The sequence below is a fragment of the Pseudopipra pipra genome, chromosome 3 (assembly GCF_036250125.1).
Source record: "Pseudopipra pipra isolate bDixPip1 chromosome 3, bDixPip1.hap1, whole genome shotgun sequence".
In the NCBI taxonomy this organism is placed as follows: Eukaryota; Metazoa; Chordata; class Aves; order Passeriformes; family Pipridae; genus Pseudopipra; species Pseudopipra pipra.
In genome coordinates, this window is record NC_087551.1 from 6327162 (window position 1) to 6347855 (window position 20694).

Consider the following 20694-nt stretch of genomic DNA (forward strand, 5'->3'; position numbering starts at 1 on the left):
CCAGGGCCAGTTGTAAAACATCACTTGAAAAACCTAAAAAATTGAGGTGTCCACAGGGTACTTCCACATACAAACTTCTGGAAACTTAATTGGGATTTTCACTGAGAATTAAACATGTTGTATCTCTCATTTGAAGATATAAATACCCATCCTCCTCTGTGGTATTCTCTGGAAGCTCAAACAGTTCCACAGGTCCTTTTTGTTCTTCCTCTTTCAATCTCTCTTTTCCAAACTCTGAAGGATAAATCTACACATACAAGAAACACAAAACAATATTTTTAACTGTAGTGATGTAATGGGCAATAACTAGGAAAAAATGTCTCACCAGGCTTTTAGACTTTATGGTTTTTTATTTAAAATCAGTAAAAGGATCAATTCCATAACCTTTAATACCCTCCTAATTTTAATGTATGGAAAAGACAGCAGAATAACCAAACTGCCTGCTAGGAATGAGTATATTTTGAGACAGATGAAGAACAACAGGAACCCTGACTTTGTTCATTTCACTGTGACCCTTTTCAGAAAGGGGTACCTTGACTAACATTTCTCAGAAAGACGGAGGCAGACACTAACAATGGAAAAATATAACTTAATTGACCAGAAACCCACCAATTTATTAATAACTTAGAAGTGGTGAAAAAAAAATAAGTTTTGTGCAATGGTAAGAGGGTTGGAAGGCATTTAGAAATAGCCAGGTTTAAGGTTGGGTTATTTATCATAAAAACACCGAAAATTAAACTTAAACCAAGGAAATGTAGTCTCCTCCTCCTAATCTTTGAGAACTTCACTATTAGTCTCAGAAAAACAGCACTTAGAGCCAAGCTCATAAACAGGAGAAATCAACAGCTTTGGCCTCTAACTCTACCAAATACATGCCCATTACTGAAAAGCAGCACATTTATTTCTAACCCAACAACTTGAAATTGCAACACAGTTTCTCATTTAACATGTTAATCTCTCTTTAGGTTCTCCACAGAACTGTCTTATTTTGTATTTTTCTTATTTTTTTTTACAGTAATAGGCAGTACTCCTTTTAGAAATCAGATCTTACCTTAACAGAAAACACTGCTCCTCCTTTGGGAGTGAAAGAAGTAAATAGAGCCAGCAAATCCTTAGCCTTCAGCCTATCCCAATCCATATTACAAACTGCCAATCTACTGGTAATCTGGAAAAAAAAAAAAAAGGACATAAAGTTCATAGGTTCAATTTCTGACTTTTATGGGGAATACACAATTCTCTAGCAGAGCTCCGTGGCAAAAATCAAAGTCAGCAATAAACTTTGCTGAAAAAAAATAAAATAAGCATTTTCCTCAGATGTTGCAGTGGCAACATCAACAATTAGGATTTTGTTGTCATGTTACATTGTTAGTCACAATAGCAACTAATATCAAGGTATTGTGACAGCACAAGAGTACTGTCATTTCTTAGACACTAATTGTGCTAATTGTAAAGTCCTTCTTCACTATCTAATGATGTCTTAATTTCTTAAAGTGCAAGTTAAATAACTAAATATACAACAAAAAGTGAAAAAACCCACCAGTGAACAAAACCAGTACTATTTAAATTCTGGAATTTCTGAAAAGCTCGATTCTGTTTGTTTTTTCCCCTTGCAGACAGCTTATGTCTAGGTGAGTCTGCTCAGAGGGAAGGGGAGACACCAGTGAAAGCCACAATCTCAGTCCCGATTTCATCATCCCTTGCATTCTGTAACTAAAAGGATGAAAAACCTTACTGAAAAATACTCCCCCAAGCTGTCCCACAGATGAAGGTCTGTAATGATCTCATGACATTTCTGAGCTTGCCACGTAGCAACTTGTCACATGGAAAGTATTGTTACCTCATCTCCACGAGGGGCATCTTTATCCAGCTCGCGCCAGGAATGCTCGATCTCCGGCTCCTTTGGAAACAGGTCATTTAAATCCTCCTCATCCTCTGAGCTGGTTTCAATATTCCCTATGCCTCTAGCTAGATCAGGCCCACTATCACTTTCTTCATCATCTTCTGAATCACTGTCTTCTTCACCTGTTTCTCCATCTTCTTCTGGCTCCTCTTCCTCGCCTGTTTCCCCATCGTCATCTTCTGGCTCCTCTTCTCCCGATTCTACATCTTCACTTGCAGAAGTTTCTTCCTCTAATTGGCTTTTCCTTTTTACACTTTGATCACAGGTGTCTGTGCACAGAGAGATAAACATTAGATACCTATAGTTATGGTGGAATTGCATAAGATCCTTTAAAAAAAGGTTTCCTTAATGGATATTTACAGGACCCCCGAAAGGTGTAACGATGGAGGAACAAATTACACCAGGGAAGTGCAAATAACATAAAACATCAGTGTTGCCTCTTCTGTTTGCCTTGTTTGGTCTAATCTGATTTAATTGCTCTTTAGGCCCACAATTGCATTATCAATCTTAATTCTAATGAAATATCCTGCTCTTTTATTTATATGTATAGAATTAACATGCAAAAATCAGATTTCAATAAGGTAGGCTATAGACATGCATAAGCAACCTAAAGAAAGTTTTTCTTCAGGACACTTTTCTCATCCCCTCTAATATTAGTGGCTCAATCCTGTCATCTTTACACTTTCAGTCAACAGACTGTGATGTGCTGAAGCCTTCACGGTATCAGACCACATATTTGCTGTTTGGTTTGATAAATGCAGTAGTTTATAAGCTATTGGACATTTTACTTTTCTAACTGACCAAAAATTTCAACTCCAGCAATTAAAAGGACAGGGATGTTCACAATCTTACTGAAAAATCAGCACTGATTCTATACAGAGCTGATCAACTCCAATCCTTCAGCAACACTGAACCTGACTCAGGCAGCTTTTTTACAACTGATCTTGCAAAAGATCTTCCATGGATAGCACCAGCATCCAAGCAAACACAGATGAATTCTACTTGTTATTTGAACAACTAACCTGGTTCTTTTAGTTTCCCTCCCAGGGAATGGTCCCTCCTGGGAGCTTTCACTGATTCAATACTTCTTGCTTGTGAAGACTTTTGCTGCTTCTGATTTGAAATCGATCTTTCTCCTGATGCATCTCCTTGCTTCTTTCCCCCTTTGGGTAAAAGGCTTTTGTTTCCCTGAGAGGGATCAACTTCCACTGCAGTTTTCTTTGAGTCCTCCTTCAAGTTGAGTTTAGATTTGCTTTTTTTTCCTTCCTTTTTAAGGTCATTTAGTTTCGTCTCCACTTCACATGTTTGCTCCACCCCTTGTTTGTTTATTTTGTTGTCCTTTGGGAGACCACCAGCAGGTGGCTTTGCAGAATCTGTTTGTCCTTTACCTTTTCTTTTCTTTTTTTGCTTTTTTGGCTTTTCAGCGTGCTCTTCACTCTCTGAAACATCAGAGTCAGATTCCGACAAGGCATAAAACTTCCTGAGGTTCTCCGTGGAGGAAAAGTTAACAGGGCGGCCTCTTTTATCCACTGTGTATCTCAGCTTAAACTTCTTGTCATGAAACATGGCTCGGAATCGTTTGTCAATCTTGACTTTCCGCTCTTTTTCGGGCATCTCCCAAAACCTGGGATCCCTTGCGACGCAGCTGAACCGCCCATCGCTCAGGATCTCCTCTTGGGATGACATTTTTGACTTGGACATCTACAATATAAAAAAAACCCAAACATTTACGATCTAAAAAAACCCCAATTATCAAAGATTCAGATACGTAACTGAAAAGAAAATAAATTAAAGGACAAAGCAAAGTTGGATTTCGAACCTATACCTAAAAAGTTCTTTCCAAAGGCACATATGGCAGTTTCATGGCATCGCAGACCACCAGGTTGGGAGGCACCTCAAGGATCATCTGGTCCAACCTTTCTTGGAAAAGCTCAGTCTAGACAAGATGTTCCAGCACCCTGTCCAGCCAAATCTTACAGGTGTCCATTGCTGGGGAATCCACCACTCCCCTAGGGAGATTATTCCAAGGGCTCACTCTTGTCATTGAGGAAAATTTTCCTGTGGTATCTAAATGGAATCTCCCCAGGAGTAACTTGTATCCATTACCCCTTGTCTTTTGCATGTGACTCCTTGTAAAAAGAGAGTCTTCATGTTCTCTGCAGCCATCCTTTAAATACTGGAACATGGGGATAAGGTCTCCTCTGAGCCTTTTTTGTCAAGATTGAACAAACCCACCTCTCTCAGCCTATCCTCACATGGCACTTTCCCAATCCTTTGGTCATCCTTGTGGCCTTTCTCTGGACCATCTGCAGCCTGTCCACGTGTTTTTGGTACGGCAGGGACAAAAACTGAACTCAGAATTCCAGGTGTGGCCTGACAAGCACCAAGTGAGGCGATGGTTCGTTATCTCTGCTGGTGATGCCCTTGTGGATGGAACCCAGCACCCTGATGGCTTTGCTGCAGCAACAGATTTAAATGAGTCACACCTGTAACTACTATCTTTTTTGCTTCCTTGGGAGTGGTGTCCTGGGCTGCATCCAAAGCAGTGTGGGCAGCAGGAGAGGGGGGGACTCTATCCCTCTGCTCCGCTCAGGTGAGACCCCACCTGCAGTGCTGCCTCCAGCTCTGGGGTCCCCAGCACAGGAAGGACATGGAGCTGCTGGAGCGAGTTCAAAGGAGGCCAAATGATCAGAGGAATGGAGCACCTCTGCTATGGGGAAAGGCTGAGAGAATTGGGATTGTTGAGCCTGGAAAAGAGAAGGCTTACAGTGACCTAATTGCTGCCTTCCGGTACCTGAAGGGAGCCGACAAGAAAGACTATTTATAAGACTGTGGAATGACAAGACAGGGAGGAACGGCTTCACACTGACAGAATGTAGGTTTAGATTAGAGATTAGGAGAAAGTTCTTTACTGTGAGGGTGGTGAGGCCCTGGCACAGGTTCCCTGGAGAAGCTGTGGATGTCCTGTCCCTGGAAGTGTTCAAGGCCAGGCTGGATGGGGCTCGGAGCAATCTGGTCTAGGAGAAGATGACCCTGCCCACGGCAGGAGATTGAAACTGGATGATCTTTAAGATCCCTTCCAACCCAAACCATTCTGTGATTCTGCGATGAGGGAATACAACAAATACACCGCGCTGGCTGCACACACAGTCCTTGGTGACTCCCCACCAGACTCACGAACAGACCTCTGCACTCTGCCCGGTGCCTCCCGCAGCTGCGGCAACCCCCACTCCCCCTGCCGTTCCCTCCCCAACCTCAGCAGCAAACACAGCCCCCGGAGGAGCCCCAGAGCGGCCCCGCTCGCACCCACCTTGCCCGGCCCGGCCCAGCCCCGCCGCTCCCAGTTCCCACCACGCCGCCGCCGCCGCTTCACCTCCACTTCCGGCGGCGCTACGGCGGCCGCGGCGGGACACGGCGCCCAACCGGGGCGCATGCGCGGGGGGCGGCGCGAAGCCGGGCCATGAGGGGCTTGTCCCGCCCGGTGCTGAGGGCGGGATGGTGCGGGCGGCTTTGGGCCCCGCCGCGGAGGGCTCTGGCCGCTTCTCCGCCTTCTCCTCCCGCTGCGACCCCGGGTGCGCTGAGCCCCTTCGACCGGCGGCTGAAGCGGAAGCAGAAGAACTGGGCGGCGCTGCAGGCCGAGCCCGCCAAGTGCGATTACCTGCGGGAGGAGGTGCGGGGCGGGCGGGGCAGCTCCGGGGCTGTGCCCGGTGCTGGGACCGGTGCTGGGACGCTCGGTTCGGGGGCGACAGTGAGGGGCTGGTGGTGGGTGTGGAGCACAAGTCTGATGAGGAGCGGCTGAGGGAGCTGGGGGTGTTCATCCTGGAGAAAAGGAGGCTCGGGGGTGACCTTCTCGCTCGCTACAACTCCCTGACAGGAGAGTGTAGCCGGGGGGAAGTTGGGCTCTGCTCCCGGGGAACTGGTGACAAGTTGAGAGGGCACAGTCACAATCTGTGCCAGGAGAGGTTAAGGTTGGACATCGGGAAGAGTTTCTCCACAGAAAGGGTGATTAGAGATGGGAAGGGGCTGCCCAGGGAGGTGATGGAGTCCCCGTTCCTGGAGTTGTTAAAAGGAAAGACTGGACGTGGTGCTCGGTGCCAGGGTCTGGTTGACAAGATGGTGTTGGGTCATAGGTTGGACTCGATGGTCTCAGATCTTTTCCAGCCTAATTGATCCTGACTGACCACGGGCTCTCCCCCCAGGTCGGCGGCAGGATCGCAGACAGGGTGTTTGACATCACCAGGTGAGAACCCCTGGTCCCACAGGAGGACGCTCCACGGGTTGAGTTTCACGAGGCCTTTAGGAATTAGCAGGTGAAACTTAACTTAGTCTAAAACATAAAATGTTCTTATGTCCTGATTGTGTTTTGCTTTGCTAATCTTGTCCTTCAGAACGTTTCCTCTGGCTTTGGACGTTGGCTCTGGACGAGGTTATATAGCTCAGCATTTGACCAAGGTACTGGCTCTTCATTGAAAGTGTTTAAAGTGAATTCATATGCATCCCTCCATTTTCAAATAGGGCTCAGTTATAACTTAATCTTCTGGGTCTTGAGTTAAATCTTCCTCCCCTCTCCCTTTCACACCTGTAGTTATAGTCCAAAGCTGTGTGTTCTGTGGGCCATTCTTAATTTATTGCCAGTGAAAACCTGACAAATGACAGTGCAAGGGAAGCTCTCCATTATATGACTTTTAGTTTTGAGTAGGAATATACATGTTTTTTGATCAATCTATTTGACACAGTTGTTAAAGAGAAGCATAATTATGAAAACTTTTAAGCCATACACAGTTTTGCTTTCACGACCCATGCTGTAACTAAAGGTGCTTCCTAGGCTATTTATGTTTATATATATATGGTTTATATTTAGCTAAACTTAGACCTAAAAATCCAGAGTGTGGATTCCCACTCTCCCTGGGAATAAGTGCCATGCTGGGTGGGGAAAAATGCTTTCTGCTTTATATAAAGCTTTTATCAAAAGACGAAAGGACGCTTTCTAAGTTGTAATAGATTGCTGTAAACGTTCCAAAAAAATGACTTATGTCCACTTAGGAAACAATTTAAACACTTAATAGACTTTTAAAATTTTGTTTCAGGAAACAGTTGAAAAACTTGTTCAAGTTGATGTGGCAGAGAATGCTTTGGTAAGCAGCTTTTTGAAGGCCATTAACGTGCTTCAATTCTGTAATACAGGAAAGCAGAAGAAATGAGTTTCTGGTGTTGTTTTTCTTCTAACCCAACATTAGAAAAATGCTGTAGAAACTGAAATCCCCACGGTCAAGGTTGTAGCTGATGAGGAATTCCTTCCTTTCAAAGAAAACACATTTGACCTTGTTGTTAGCAGCTTAAGGTATGCATTAATCATTTATTTATTTATTTTTTTATTTATTGCTTTGTTAAAAATGTTAAGTAACATTCTTTTCAGAGTAGCTTAAAGAAAATAAAGCCAAAATAGATTAATAGTCCATTAAAGAGCAGTAGGGAATGTACTTGAATAGTTAATATGAGCCTGCATTAGAAAAAACTTCTGGTGCTTCTTCCTAGTTGGTTTGTTTTCCTTAAAACATTTGTGGTTTCTCTCTTCCCTGTATTTTGACAAACTAGATTCCAGGACTGGAATCTTCTCAATTTAACAAAAAAACCTAAAAGGAAAAAAAATCCTTATTTTTACCAACTTTTGGTTTTGTTTAATACTACTTTTAGGCAGGTGTTTCAGAACTGTTTCAGCTTGAGAAACTAATTTGTGGCTTTGGCTCCTGGAACTTAGTTAATGAAGCAGTTAGGTGCATTCCCTAAATTTTATTAAATATATGATTAGAAAATGTATGCTTCTGTTATTTCAGTTTGCATTGGGTGAATGACCTTCCTAAAGCTTTTAAAGAGGTAAGAAGCTGTTTTTTAATACTATAAGCCATCACTTGCATTGAAAGCACTCAATATTTCCAGATTTTCTTTAAATAAGAGGCACAGAAATAGCTCACATTGCACACAAGTATTTTTTTGCAATATTCTTGGCAGCTTGAGGAGCATCACTTGATATTGCTGCTAATTTACTGCCTCAAGTCAATGTGGAATAAATAACTGAAACAACATGTTGATATAATATTTTGAATTCTCAACAGCTGTGATCATGGTAACTAGTGTCACCTGGGGCAACACAGAGAAAGGCTTTTTCATTTTGAAGTCAAGCAAATATTGGTTGAGGAGAGAAAACCAAAACTGTTTCTGAAAAAAAAAAAATCTTATTTTGGATTAGTTCATCTCTTTACTGCAGGTTTAAACTTCAGTCAAATCAAAACCTTGGAGCAAGAAGTATTTTAACCAGTTTGTTGTTTTTTTTTTTTTCATTTATTTCAAATTAATCAGTCATTCCAGTGCTATTCCTTCACCTGTTGGCAGGAATAGGAATACCCTGTTGTTATGGAAATAATAAATTGGAACGCTTTCAGTACTTGAAAGAAAGATACTTGGAAAGAAATATATAATTTTCACTGGAATTTAAGTGTTCTAGAGAGTGTCAAACATTTTTACTCCCACAGTAAATACAATATAATGCCCCACACAGGGGGAGAACTGGGTTTCTTGGCCAACTTTCATCATGGATGCTCATTTCCTGTGCTGGTACCACTGGCTTTAACTAATGGAAGCTGCCTTTAACTGCTTAATATTCTTACCTGTCTATTAAAGGCTTTTTTGCCAGCATAGGAAAAGTAGCTTGATTAATACTTAATTAAAAAAACAATTGAAAATATTTTTCTTTTAAAGTGCTGGAAGTTTTAGAAGAAACACCCTTGTTAACCTGATTATCTAATAAGGCTCTTCTGGATATCTAAACCAGGGATCACTGCCAATTCTTAGGAAAAGAAGTGTGAATTTAGTGGCCTTGTCACTAGGATTAGGAGACAAGAAAGCAGTTTGGTGTTTGAGTTGTGATGTTGCTGTTCTGGCCAGTTAAAAATAAGTAGGGGTAGGCATAATAAAAACTGCATTACTCTGTTGTCTCTCAGAAGTGGAAAGATCACTGCTGGAAATTAAGGCCTCCTTAAATCAAGGCATTAAAAAGTGCTTTTGCTGCTCTTATCTGACTAAGTAAAAGCAAGCAGAATCTGTCTTAATCTGCCCTGTTTTCAGAAGTAAACTGATTGAGGATATTGGTTTAGGAGTATCCCACTAAACATAGTTTTACCCTCGATTTCCAAAGTTCCTTCTAGGTTTCCTGACTTTCAGTGTAATTTTTTGGAGATTTATTATTTCTTAAGAAAAAATAGTCCTTTTTCAGACAGATTATTTTTTGCATTGTTACCAGAAGCTGTGGCAGAATGCGCTCAGTGTTAAAGATATGTTAAAACAACTATTAAAACGACCGCTTTGGAGCTCATTAAAAAGCAAACTCCTGAGAGCTTCTTAATTACATAATGTCCAACCCCATTTTTATCTCTGTGTTGCAGATCCACCACGTTCTCAAGCCGGATGGGGTGTTCATTGGAGCCATGTTTGGGGGGGACACCCTGTACGAGCTGCGCTGCTCCTTGCAGCTGGCAGAGCTGGAGAGGGAGGGCGGGTTTGCCCCTCACGTGTCACCCTTCACTGCTGTCGCTGACCTGGGACACCTGCTGTCCAGAGCTGGCTTCAACACCCTGACTGTGGTAATTACAAACAACTGAACAATCCAGAGCTGCTGGGATATAAAAACCACTGTTTGCTAATGTGTTAGTAACGTGCTGCTTCCTTCTGCGTGTCGTGCACCTTTGCTGAATAAGCTTCTGAAGTGGCTTGGGCTGCTGCTGTTCTTGGCTTTGTGGTGATTAATGGGACCAACTGAAGTGTGTCTTTGGCTTGTGGCCCAGTAGAATTTGGATGGTCTTCTCGGAGAAATGTCAGAGAACGTTAGATCTGCTTGAAAAGCCTTTAGACACTTGCTGTTTCTTGTGAAAGCAAGAAGAAAATAATGGCATTTTGATTAAAATTTGGTTGTATTTGGGCTACTAAGCAAAACCTTTTAGAAATGTTGAGGCAATATGTTCTTCTGAGAAATACCTTGTTTGAGCAGAAGAGGCAGATTAGAATCATAGAATGGTTTGGGTTGGAAGGGACCTTTAAAGATGATCAGCTCCAACCCCTCTGCCATGGGCAGGGAATAGTCCATTAACAGCTCTGAAGGTTGGCATAATGCTGCTGGTTTAGCCTGATGTGCTCTAAAACTGAGCTTCTCAATTCTTGCAGGATACTGATGAAATCCAAGTCAACTACCCAGGATTGTTTGAGGTCATGGAAGACTTGCAAGGCAAGTATATTCTTTGTGGAAACATAAATGTTTTCTGTATCACTAGGGCAGGCACAGAAGAGTTTCACTGTGTGTTTCTTAACTCCAGATCATTTGGGTTGGAAGGGATCTTTAAAGGCCATCTAGTGCAAGCCCCCTGCAGTGAGCAGGGGCATCTTGAACTAGATCAGGTTGCTCAGAGCCTTGTCCAACCTGGCCCTGAATGTTTTCAGATATGGGGCATTACCACCTCTCTGTGAAACCTGTGCCAGTCCCTTAACACCCTCATCATAAAAATCTTTCTTACAACAATATAAATAAATAATAAATTACTATAACAGTGGGAACATTACTTTTTTCCTGCTCTCCAGTGAGTCAGGAGATTGTGCTTCTCAGCAGATTTGTGTTGGGAAGCAGAAGTCAAAGGTTTGCTACTTTATGGCCTGCTACAAATATTCTGCTTCGCTTGAATTCCCATTGGGAATGAGCCTGTTCAGGGGAAGGTGGAGAAATCCCTGAAAGGGAGACAGGAGCCTGTATCCCACATATTAACTCTTCCTGTGAGCCTGATTATCAGGGTATTCAGCAAAGAACTGAGTAACAATTTTGTTAATATTCTGATTGCACTTGTCATGGATTGTAAAGCAATTGCTCACATGCAGTCAGTTGTTACAGAACAAAGCAGGGCATTTCTTATCTGGATCAGCTGCTGTTTGGAGAAATTCCTTAATGAAAATGACACTTATCCTCATCAGGAACATTCAGATGCTGTAAGTGATTAAGGAGATGAGAATTGTTGGCTTATTTCTTATTAAAAATCTCTTAGGATAGTAATACATCCTAAGATGTACATGTAAATATGGTGATGTGTCTGAATTTTGTACTCATTCTTAAAGTAAGTTACACTAGAAAGCCTAAATGTTTCAAGACTCAGGCTGAAGAAGTATAATTTGAAATCATTCCTAGCAATGCAAACTGTAAATTGCAAAGCATGAGAATTAAAAGTTCTGGATTCTTACAGGTAAGAAACTCACCAAATTATTTGTGGTATGTGCTCTCTTCCAGTGAAATGCAGAGGATTCTGTACTTATTGTGGTTTAGTAAAAATCTGTCCTTAGTGCATGACACTTAACTCATGGCATGTGCTATATCTTCTTTTTCTTAAAGCTAAAACATATTTTTAGGTATGGGGGAGAGTAATTGCTCTTGGAATAGAAAACCTCTGCTGCACAGGGAGACAATGTTGGCAGCTGCTGCAATATACCGAGGTCAGTGTTTGAGAGGTAATGACTTCACCTGAAATGACTTCAAGAACTTCTTTTCTATGTCTTTTTCTCTGAGCTTTGTTTAAAAAAAGATCCCACAAAAAAACCCCCAAAACCCCAAACACTTTGGAATAGAACAAAATACCATTATCATAAGCTATTTTTAACCTTAATTATAATGACAGGGTTTGAACTGTGTTGATGCACCGGTGTGAGATATTTTTATTGTCCCAAATCTTTCACCAGGAGTCATTATGATGAATATGTCACACTCAGTTCTGATGTTCTGAGAACTGAGTGTTTCCTAAACCTGATGTTCTGGGTACCTTTCCTGTCTCCTTTCCTTCCCCAACAGAAATGTATGGAAATAGTGATGGTTCAGTACCTGCCACCTTTCAGATCTACTACATGATTGGCTGGAAATACCATGAATCACAGGTAGTGTGACACTGAACTCTTTTCTGTTTGACTTTTTAAATAAGTGATGCTTTAAAAGCTTTCTAGAAAACACTTTAACTTGAAATTAGACCTATATATATTTATTTTTTACTTCTTTACTTTTTTTTTTCCCCTTAGGCAAAACCAGCCCAGAGAGGTTCTGCAACAGTTTCATTTGGAGATCTGGCAAAAATAGAAGGACTTATTTCAAGAGGAAAAAAATAGTTGTTCACCAAAAATAATGATTGTCTGGAAGCTTCTATAAAACTTCTCATTGCAGATGGTTTTCACTTGTACTTATTGTAGTGATGACATTCTGAAATGATAATAATGTTCACACAGCAGGGGTTTATGGCTTTGTACTGCCTCTGCCACAGCATCATCATGGTGTTTATTTTTTGTTTCTGGGGAAATATTTGAGCAGTTTTCTAAATGAATACATGCTCTCCCAACTTGTGATTAAATTACTGTTTTCAAAAATAACATCTCTTCCAGCATTTCTGTATCACAGACTACTCCAGGTATGATTTGCAAGTCTTGGGTCAATCTCAGCCTCCCTTATTTTTTAATTATTCCTCAAGGATGATAGATCATAATAAAGAAAGGCATATTGTAAAAGTAGAATGATGACAGGTGTATTTATAAGATATCCATAGGATAAAATATCAGCAAATAAAAATATCTAGATTATTGTGACTTTTGTTGGTTGGAAATGATGGGTAAAAAGTTACTGTCTGAAGTGTTTGAGATTTGAATAATTAAAGGTGATACTTTATATGTAGATATTAGTTTTAAATTACGTTTGCACATTACTTTCTGCTTTTCTGTGTTAGAGGCTGAAAACAAGAAGTATAATTATCTCCTTAGCTGTGACATTGAGCTATAACTTTTCCTGTCTATAAACACGTTATGAAAAATTGATATTAGTGAAAAATATGGCCCATTAACATGAGGAGTTTAGAAAAAATATCTGCCCAGAGATTCCATGTGACTTTAGCACAGATAGAGATTGGTAGAAAAGAAAAGGATGAAGAATATATAATCAAATACACAGTTCAGTCAGTTTTATCATAGTATCTGGGTGGTGTATCAATGCTGGTGGAGCAAAAGGGTTTTTTAAGCCTTTTTACAGCTTTTTTTTTCCTAGTCTTTTTTAAAGGTTATCCAGCAGGTGGAGTTTGACAGGACTTGTGTGTGGCACAAACCCAACAGGCCAGGTAGGCAGAAACCTTCCTATCTGTAAGGTCCTAATTTGGGGGGGTATTTTGTCTACCAGGCTTTCACTCTGAACAAGAAATAAAGGTACAAAACATCATAATAAGGAGGGCAGGAATATTTTGTCCTGCATTTGCTTACAAGCCTAATCCATAATTATTCCAGGGGAACGAGTTCATCTTTAGTTTTCCTTATAATAGAAGAGCAACCCTCCTGGAAAAAGGGGGAGAGGCTGTAAATGGTCTGATAACCTTTATGGCCCTCTGAAGAATAAATCTAAACCAAGAACTTATTTCTGAGAAAGCCTCTTTTCTTTTTTTTTTGTTTTTTTTTTTAAATACATCAGTGGATTCAATACCAGATACTGCATCTCTCTACAGATCCTCCCTGGCTTAAATAAAATTCCCTTATTTCTGGGGGATTCTCTCCAGTTTCCCAGATGAAGGTTTCTGTGAAGTTCTGTGCCAAATTAATATAACTCTAGACATTTTTTTTTTTGCTTTAGTAGGTTAATTTCCAGTCACTTGAGGAGCTGGTTGTGACTCAGATGTGTTGAGGGAATGAGGAGGTGGAATGTGCTGGGTAAATGTTAATTGGAGAAGGGCTCCTACTGTGCTCAGTTGAGTTAAGGAGAAAAGGAAGGATTTCCAGTTCTTTGATTCCATATTTCAGGGATGGAATATGTAAACAGCAAAGTAATGGGGAATTGTACCTTCTGAACAGAAATAGATGAGTGGTTTGCCTCCTAGCACTTGGGGAAGAAAAATTTAGATATTCCATTAATTTGGAAAAAGGCTGGGGAGTAGCAGAAGTGAGGAGTAATAAATATGGTATTGGGGCAGTGTTGGCTGGAATTGGGGGATGTGTAACTGGCAGGTAAGGTGTTATTTCCCTGGCTAACTGTGTTTAAATAACTGCCTTTTAAATGAATTTTTAACTGCAATTATGTTTCTTTTTCCTGTAGTATTTGTTCTTGAAATTCTAGGTTGCTCTGGTTTCCACTAGTCACTTGAATGAAATACTTTGAAAACACTTGTTTTACTATGAAAAGCTGTTTTTGTCACATAAGGCTCTGTTTCCTTTTAATTCTCTTTTTCAGATTTAAGTCTTTATGGCTTTCTAAAATTGTAATGAAGAAGAATGTGGTTGCCAGTTGCTAGCCTAGAAATTATTTTAAACTCTAAGTGCATGTTCAGAGTCAGCTTTTGCAGAGTAAGTAACTCCTAAAAAGTAGTTGCTAAGGTGACATAACGTCTCTTGTAAGCTTAGTTAATTTGAAAAATCTTTATACACAATACTGAATGTTTTCCTCCTGATTACAGAATAATGAAAAAAGAATTATTTTGACTAATCAAAAGTTAGGAGCCCATAAAGAAAAATAAGTTTAGAAGAAGCATGTGTACACTTAATGAATATTAGTATTTTATTTCAGGGTCTGAGTCACAGATCAGTGAATCTGCTCGGGCTGTGTCTTTGATTATACACTGACAGATCTTGTAGTTTTATGCAAGTCTGTTTAGAATCTCATCCTTATCTTCTATGCTTTCAAAAGACTGAGAATTCGTGAAGTTAAAACATGGGAAAGGATCCTTCATTACCTCTAATTTATAAAAATGTCATCAGCAGAAGTACAGAAGTGAAGCATACAGAATTAAATTTAACTGTGTTTTTTTTACTCTGCTTAAAAAAGAAATATGAATGACACTCTTTTAATGTTTTCTAGAAAAACCAAGAGCTAACACTGAACTCTGTCAGTTGGAGGGAGAGAAACATGCCAAGCTTTCATATGGTGTTTAATTGGAATTTCCTGGAGCAAAAACCTGATCTAGTGGAATAAATTCATTAGAGCATCTTGTTTAAGAAAGCTAGCATATATGTTAAACTTCTTAAATTTTCATTTGTCTAACCCAAGAATTTAATATCTACTTTTCAAAGACATGACCTATTTTTGGCCCAGGTTTTGGAGCCATTACTTTTGGGGGAGTGCAATTTTTGCAGTACTTTGATTGGAATCAGTCTGAGAGCTGAAGCAAATGTGACCTGTGTACCTCGTGGGTTGATTTCCTGAATACCTTGGGGGCCCTCAGGTGAAGGAAAAAGAGAATAAAAAAAGAAAAATAAAAAATCTGAGACAGTTAAGTTTAGCTGAAGGCCACAGATCAGTGTGAAGCAGAAGACACTGAAGGGAGTGTCTGTGTTGCTTGTAGGGGTAAACAACTCGTGGCTTAAATCAAGTTAGAATTGAAGCTGTGGGTGATTTATTGATGGCTTGTAATTAACTGTTAGTCCATGAACTATACATGCAGGATTAATAGCAGCAATAGCACAGATTAATGACTGCTAGACCCTTACAAAATCTTCAGATACCTGAACACCCTCCTACAGCAGCTCCCCACTCTGAGTTTGCAGGTCTGTGCTCCCCTCTGTCCCTCTAACAGGAGGTGACGCCCCAGGAGCAGCCTGTCCCTGTTGCTCCCTGTGCTCCCAGCCCATGCCAGGTGTGCAGGGGAGGATTCTCCCTCAGGCCTCAGCAGAGCTGGAGGTGCCAGGGAGCACCTTCCTGGTGTCAGACCGGGTTTTCACTGCTCTCATCTCACTGTTAGAAACGTTAGTGCTTTTTACACTTGATTTTTAGGCTGATTCTTCTTTCCCACCTGAGGTCTCTTGGTAACTGCCTGGTTACTGTTTCATGTCTTCATTTTCAGACAGTCTTGGTTTGGGGTGTTCTGTTCACCTACATTTCACTCTTGTTTCTATCATGGCAGCTGATGTCCAGGATTTTTTACCAAGGTGTAGTCCATGTGGATTTCCCCCATGATCTGCAGCTGTTCCTTGGGGTACAAGGTACATTGATAAAGGAAGAGACAAAGTCCTTCTTGGAAAAATTGTTCCTGTTTGGAACCTTATTTTGAAGCAGTGAATTAGGAATACTGGGGAGTTTTATTTGGCCTCAAAGTGTTTGTGATTAGACTAGAATTGGATGCATTTCAGCTGGATATTTTGGCAGCCTTCCAGTACCTAAAGGGGCTACGAGGGACTTTTTACAAGAGCATGGAGTGAGAGGACAAGGGGCGATGGCTTTAAACTGACAGAGGGCAAGTTTAGGTTAGATAGGAAGAAATTCTTCCTGTGAGGGTGGTGAGGCCCTGGCACAGGTTGCCCAGAGAAGCTGTGGATGCCCCATCACTGGAAGTGTTCAAAGCCAGGTTGGATGGGGCTCTGAGCAACCTGGGATAGTGGAAGATGTCCCTGCCCGTGGCAGAGGGTTGGAACAAGATGAGCTTTAACATCCCTCTCAACCCAAACCATTCTATGATCCTGTATATAAAATACCACCTTTTTAGCCAAACCAACAACCTAAAAAAAGTGACTCTTTAGTCAATACATTAATTGAAATGGTTTGAATCTCTAAGCTTAAATTCTTTACTTCTAAGGTAAAGCACCCTAATATTAAAATATTAGATATTCCATGGAAATACTATACAAAATGAACAATTTACTGAGGGAATCTGCTGGGTAACAGGTTTAATAATGAGTAACTTGAAGTTTTTGATGATAATGGAATTTTTTCTCCCTGGTATTGTTTTCTCCCTGAACTGAGCCACTGATGGTTTTATGTAACACCCGTTTTTTAGCTCCTCCATCATCTCATCTCTACAAATTATGTCCTGCTGTAGCATCCAGGTGCCAGGAGCATCATTTCTTTTCAAAAACGGCTTAAGGGATGTTTTGAAGTCTCCCACTTCTTTTCTACTATGTATTCTATTTTATTTTTGTGAAGATCTATTACTTTATTCCAGTTCTAGAACTACTGACTGCTTTAATTTGATGCAGAACTTGTATCTGTCACAGAACTCTGGCTGTTATTTCCTAATATCGGAGTCACTTTCACTTTTTAAACTAAAAATGTAATTCCCATCAAGTAGCACTTTAAATTTGATGATTATATTCCCAGGCAGGATATTTTCTGACTCAACAGCAGAATGCCCAATGTTAGAGTAATATTGCTGTTCTGGGGCAGCAGCTGTAGCAAGATTGAGTTGGTTAATGAATGCTGAACTTCATAGGTAGCCAAGTTCAAAATAGAAGCCAGAGTCATAACTCAGTGTCCACTTAACACTTAGCACACATGGATTCTGTCCATGCCTGATTTTTTTTTTGTCTGGGAATTTCTTTTACCTACAATTACTTCTGGAATTCCAAAAGACAGCAAAGCTACTGCCAAGAGGTTTTGTTAATCACATCTTAAACAAAGCATTCCTCAGGTGATTTTGCTGCCAGGATTCAACTTTGGAGGCATTCTCAGGAGGAGCTGTGCTGCTGTCACAGTGCTGTTGAGTCAGTAGAGCACTTGTTTGATGCATGGATGACTGATCTTCCATTACCACCTTTCACAAAACAAACTGAAACATCTGTTCTTTTGTTTATATTTGTGAGCTTTCCAAGTAGGAGCTCACAGTTTTGGTTTGGGTTTTTTAGTTGTGTTTTTTTCTTTCTTGGTCACTCACTGAATCTTTATTGTGTGGAAAGTGAAACTTTGAACACTGAATGGATTGGATGGTTGCATCCCTATTCAGGGCATTTTACAGCATGGTAACTTTTGCATTTTATGTGGTAATTTTTTACATTTTACATGGTAACTTCTTACATCTTACAGCACGGTAACTTTGGCTGGTAGCTAAAAGTTTATTATCCCTTAGAAGATAGAATTTAATTTGTAATTCTGTGGTTAGCTATCCCAAAGATATGAAATTAGAAGGTAGTAGTATGATTATTTATTAGCCTCTGAGATATGTTTGGAGTGGACTTAATTGTTCCTCTTTGGGAAAGGATTCAGGTTTATGAACCCAAAGGCTTCCTGAGTGCAGGGAAGTGATTCCCTGCAGAGGATTAGTATATCTTTGCAAATAAGAAATTACTCAGTCTCTGCACTCCTTTCTGGCATTTTCTGCTCTTCAGCTTGGCTTTATTGTACTGCAACAGTCACATAAAGACTGTGCATAATCTTAGAAATCTTGAGAATTGAAATCAGAGCCCTTTTGGTGTAAAAGGATCTGAGGGTCAGATCACAGACTCCTAGAATTGTTTGGGGTGGAGGGGACCTTAAAGTTCATCTGGTTCCAACCCCCCTGCCGTGGGCAGGGCCACCTTTCACCAGAGCACAGCCCTGAGTGCTGCAGCAACACAAATGCTTCTGTACACCCACTGGTTCAGTTTGTGCCTTTTGAGTATTGCTGAATAAGTCCATTTAACTGCACTGTAAATATTATTTGTTTTCGAGCAGTTAACCATCTTGAAAACATATCAACATGACTTCGTAAGTGTAACACTTGATGAATTTACAAATGAATCTTGGCATAAGGCAGATGTATTTTAACACTGTGGTTTGTGTGCCTGCTCCCTGCATATTTATTTTCAACTTCCAGTTGATTAGCTGCTTTGTCTTGTGTACAGAAATGGCCTGTTTAATGCAGTGGGAAGTCGAGGAGAAGCCAGCATTTGTTAATGGATGCTTTGAACAGGCACAGTCAGACATTTTAAATTATTCTAACTAAGCAGGAATTCTAATTTATTTCTAAAGATAGAAGTACAACAACCCAATTACCTAGTTTCCTCACAGACTGTAATGAGTACAGTTAGCATAAAATTGGTCTATAAATTTAATGGGCAATTTCTCGCGTGGACATTGAAAACACTAGTAAAATTTGGCAAGCTGTGTTGGAATCCATATAGTAGCTGGCTCCCATTGGATGCTTCCCTGGCAGAAGGCATTACTGTAAAATATCAGTCTAATCTGTTCAGTACAAGGAGTTTTTAAAGTATTGGCTCAAACAGGTATGCCTGTTGAAAGTTCCTTCAATAAGAGAATTTTTTTGATCTGAGGTTTTTTACTTTTTTAATACATTGTTATGACTATAAATTTAGACTTTTAATATGTGAGGATGTGTGTGTACAGCCTCATAAGAATAGCTGGGTCAGTTCTTCTAAGTGTAGAATATACACACGGATGCTAAAGATAATAAAATATGATTTAACATTGTATTGAGAGAGGAAGGGGTGCTGGAGTCCCACAGCTGATAGAGAGACTGTCCAACCTGGCACAGAGGGGCCAGCAGTTGTGCTGTTGGTTGCACTTCAGAAGTTCTAGCTGATGGAATCCAAAGGACAATTCTCCCTCCCTTGTGCAGCTGATTTGTTTGTGACGGGAAATCCTCTTTGTGACCATATTTTCCTGCAGTACAGAAAACTGAGAAGTTCATAGTGAAGCTGCAGTGACCTGCTGAGACTGAAGTGGTGAAAATTAAGGCCATGAAAACACAGTAAAATGTGAAGTTTCTTCTGCTTTGCCTCTTCCCTAGAGAGTGAATAAACAAACAAAAAAACAAACCCTGAGGCTGGAAGATTAGAACCAAGTTCTTCAAAGTATGTTTCCACGATGAATTTTTGATTTCACGTCTCCATGCCAGCTGCCATTACTGGAAAGAGATAAATATAAAAGACTTTTCTCTGTAACAAACCTGTGGGTCACGAAAATGCTTTAATTACTTCAGGAGTGCATCCATTTTGAAGGTACTTTTATTCCATCATTCTAATAAGTACAATGAATAGAATGATAACTGTGACTGTGAAAGTAACAAGTTATTTCTTGTGGATTAGAACACAGAGTTCCTTAGGGATTTATGCCCTACCACACTTTTCCCTGTCTGACAATTTTGTGCAGCACACTTGCCTGCCTTCCTCTTTTGCCTTATAACTGAGCAAATGGAATATCCTGGCTGCTCCTGGGCTGCTTTGGGGGCTGATGGGCCACTGTGTGTACTCTGTGCCAAAAAAAAAGCAGGCAGTGTGTTCAATTTACTTGTTTGTAGGGCCATTAAAAGGCCTATCTTTACATTTCTAGGCTTTAACTCAGGGCAATGTAAATTATTTTATTAAAATATATCATTTGCCTACACTATAGAAATATCTTTGACTTTTTGAAGTACATAATGTTGGATCTTCATACTGATCTTGGATTAACAATTGTGTTCAATTGTTAACATTCAAAGAATGTTAATTCTTTGGAATTTCTAACTTGAGTTTATTCAAGAAATAATATTTAAAATCAGGCATTAAAAACATTTTTGATTATTTTTTTCAAGTTCCTGAACTCAATATGAGCCCCACAGTGTGGGAAGAAAAGTCAAGTCCATTGCTGGGCTCCTTCAAACTGAGCTGTACTTTGCTAAAATAGAAATTCTTATGCAGGAGAAGTGTTCTCAGGTCTCTTGTTCAGAGAGAGCCACAGAAAAGGTAGGACAAAGTTTTAAATAAATCTCTTGAGGGAGTGTGTTCATATCTTACCCAGTAAATCAGTGCATCTCTCTTCACCAGTAGCTGAAGAGTAAAGTTCTGATTCTATGATTAGGATATTTTGGCAGTAGAACTGGTAAGAAGTAAAATGTTGTGTTGGTCTGTGCAGGAATTTGTGCTTGACTCAGAATGTGAGAGCAGCCTCACTTAATCCTGATTATAGGAATAAAGTTATTCCCAGGCAGTGCAGGAGGGGTCTGGTTTTTGTGACTCTGCTGCCCCCCAGCCCCAGCAGCACTGCAGGGCTGCCCTCACCTCTGCAGGCAAGA

The 20694-nt window shown here is 40.4% G+C and overlaps 2 protein-coding genes across 5 annotated transcripts in view; one reads left to right on the forward strand and one right to left on the reverse strand.

Annotated features, from left to right (window-relative positions):
* Positions 1-5300, reverse strand: part of ESF1 (ESF1 nucleolar pre-rRNA processing protein homolog) — a 30530-nt gene extending 25230 nt beyond the window's left edge. The window contains exons 1-5 of the mRNA XM_064647565.1: positions 5211-5300; positions 2923-3601; positions 1838-2169; positions 1052-1165; positions 147-247 (exon numbers count right to left, since the gene is read on the reverse strand). Coding sequence (XP_064503635.1) covers positions 147-247; positions 1052-1165; positions 1838-2169; positions 2923-3601 — 1226 coding nt within the window. The 5' untranslated portion in view covers positions 5211-5300. The remainder of the gene's footprint in view (positions 1-146; positions 248-1051; positions 1166-1837; positions 2170-2922; positions 3602-5210) is intronic.
* Positions 5301-5320: 20 nt separating this feature from the next.
* On the forward strand, positions 5321-12553 carry NDUFAF5 (NADH:ubiquinone oxidoreductase complex assembly factor 5). 4 transcript variants are annotated; one of them, XM_064647566.1, is made up of 11 exons: positions 5321-5570; positions 6100-6140; positions 6289-6352; positions 6988-7035; positions 7138-7241; positions 7735-7774; positions 9340-9537; positions 10115-10175; positions 11339-11437; positions 11775-11857; positions 11996-12553. In XM_064647566.1, exons 1-11 carry the CDS (start codon positions 5361-5363, stop codon positions 12080-12082), a joined length of 1035 nt encoding a protein of 344 aa, XP_064503636.1. In that variant the 5' UTR covers positions 5321-5360; the 3' UTR covers positions 12083-12553. The 4 variants fall into 4 exon arrangements, with proteins under 4 accessions (XP_064503636.1, XP_064503637.1, XP_064503638.1 ...); XM_064647567.1 differs by having other exon boundaries at positions 5361-5570; positions 11339-11422; XM_064647568.1 differs by lacking the exons at positions 11775-11857; positions 11996-12553 and having other exon boundaries at positions 5361-5570; positions 11322-11428.
* Positions 12554-20694: the final 8141 nt, after the last annotated feature.

What these genes read in the sequence shown, in the direction of transcription:
- NDUFAF5 (XM_064647566.1), top strand. Translation starts at nt 5,361, where the DNA reads ATGAGGGGCTTGTCCCGCCCGGTGCTGAGGGCGGGATGGTGCGGGCGG. An exon ending in ATGTGGCAGAGAATGCTTTG is followed by an intron (nt 7,036 to 7,137) that starts GTAAGCAGCTTT and finishes ACCCAACATTAG; the next exon opens with AAAAATGCTGTAGAAACTGA. An exon ending in GGAAATACCATGAATCACAG is followed by an intron (nt 11,858 to 11,995) that starts GTAGTGTGACAC and finishes TTTTCCCCTTAG; the next exon opens with GCAAAACCAGCCCAGAGAGG.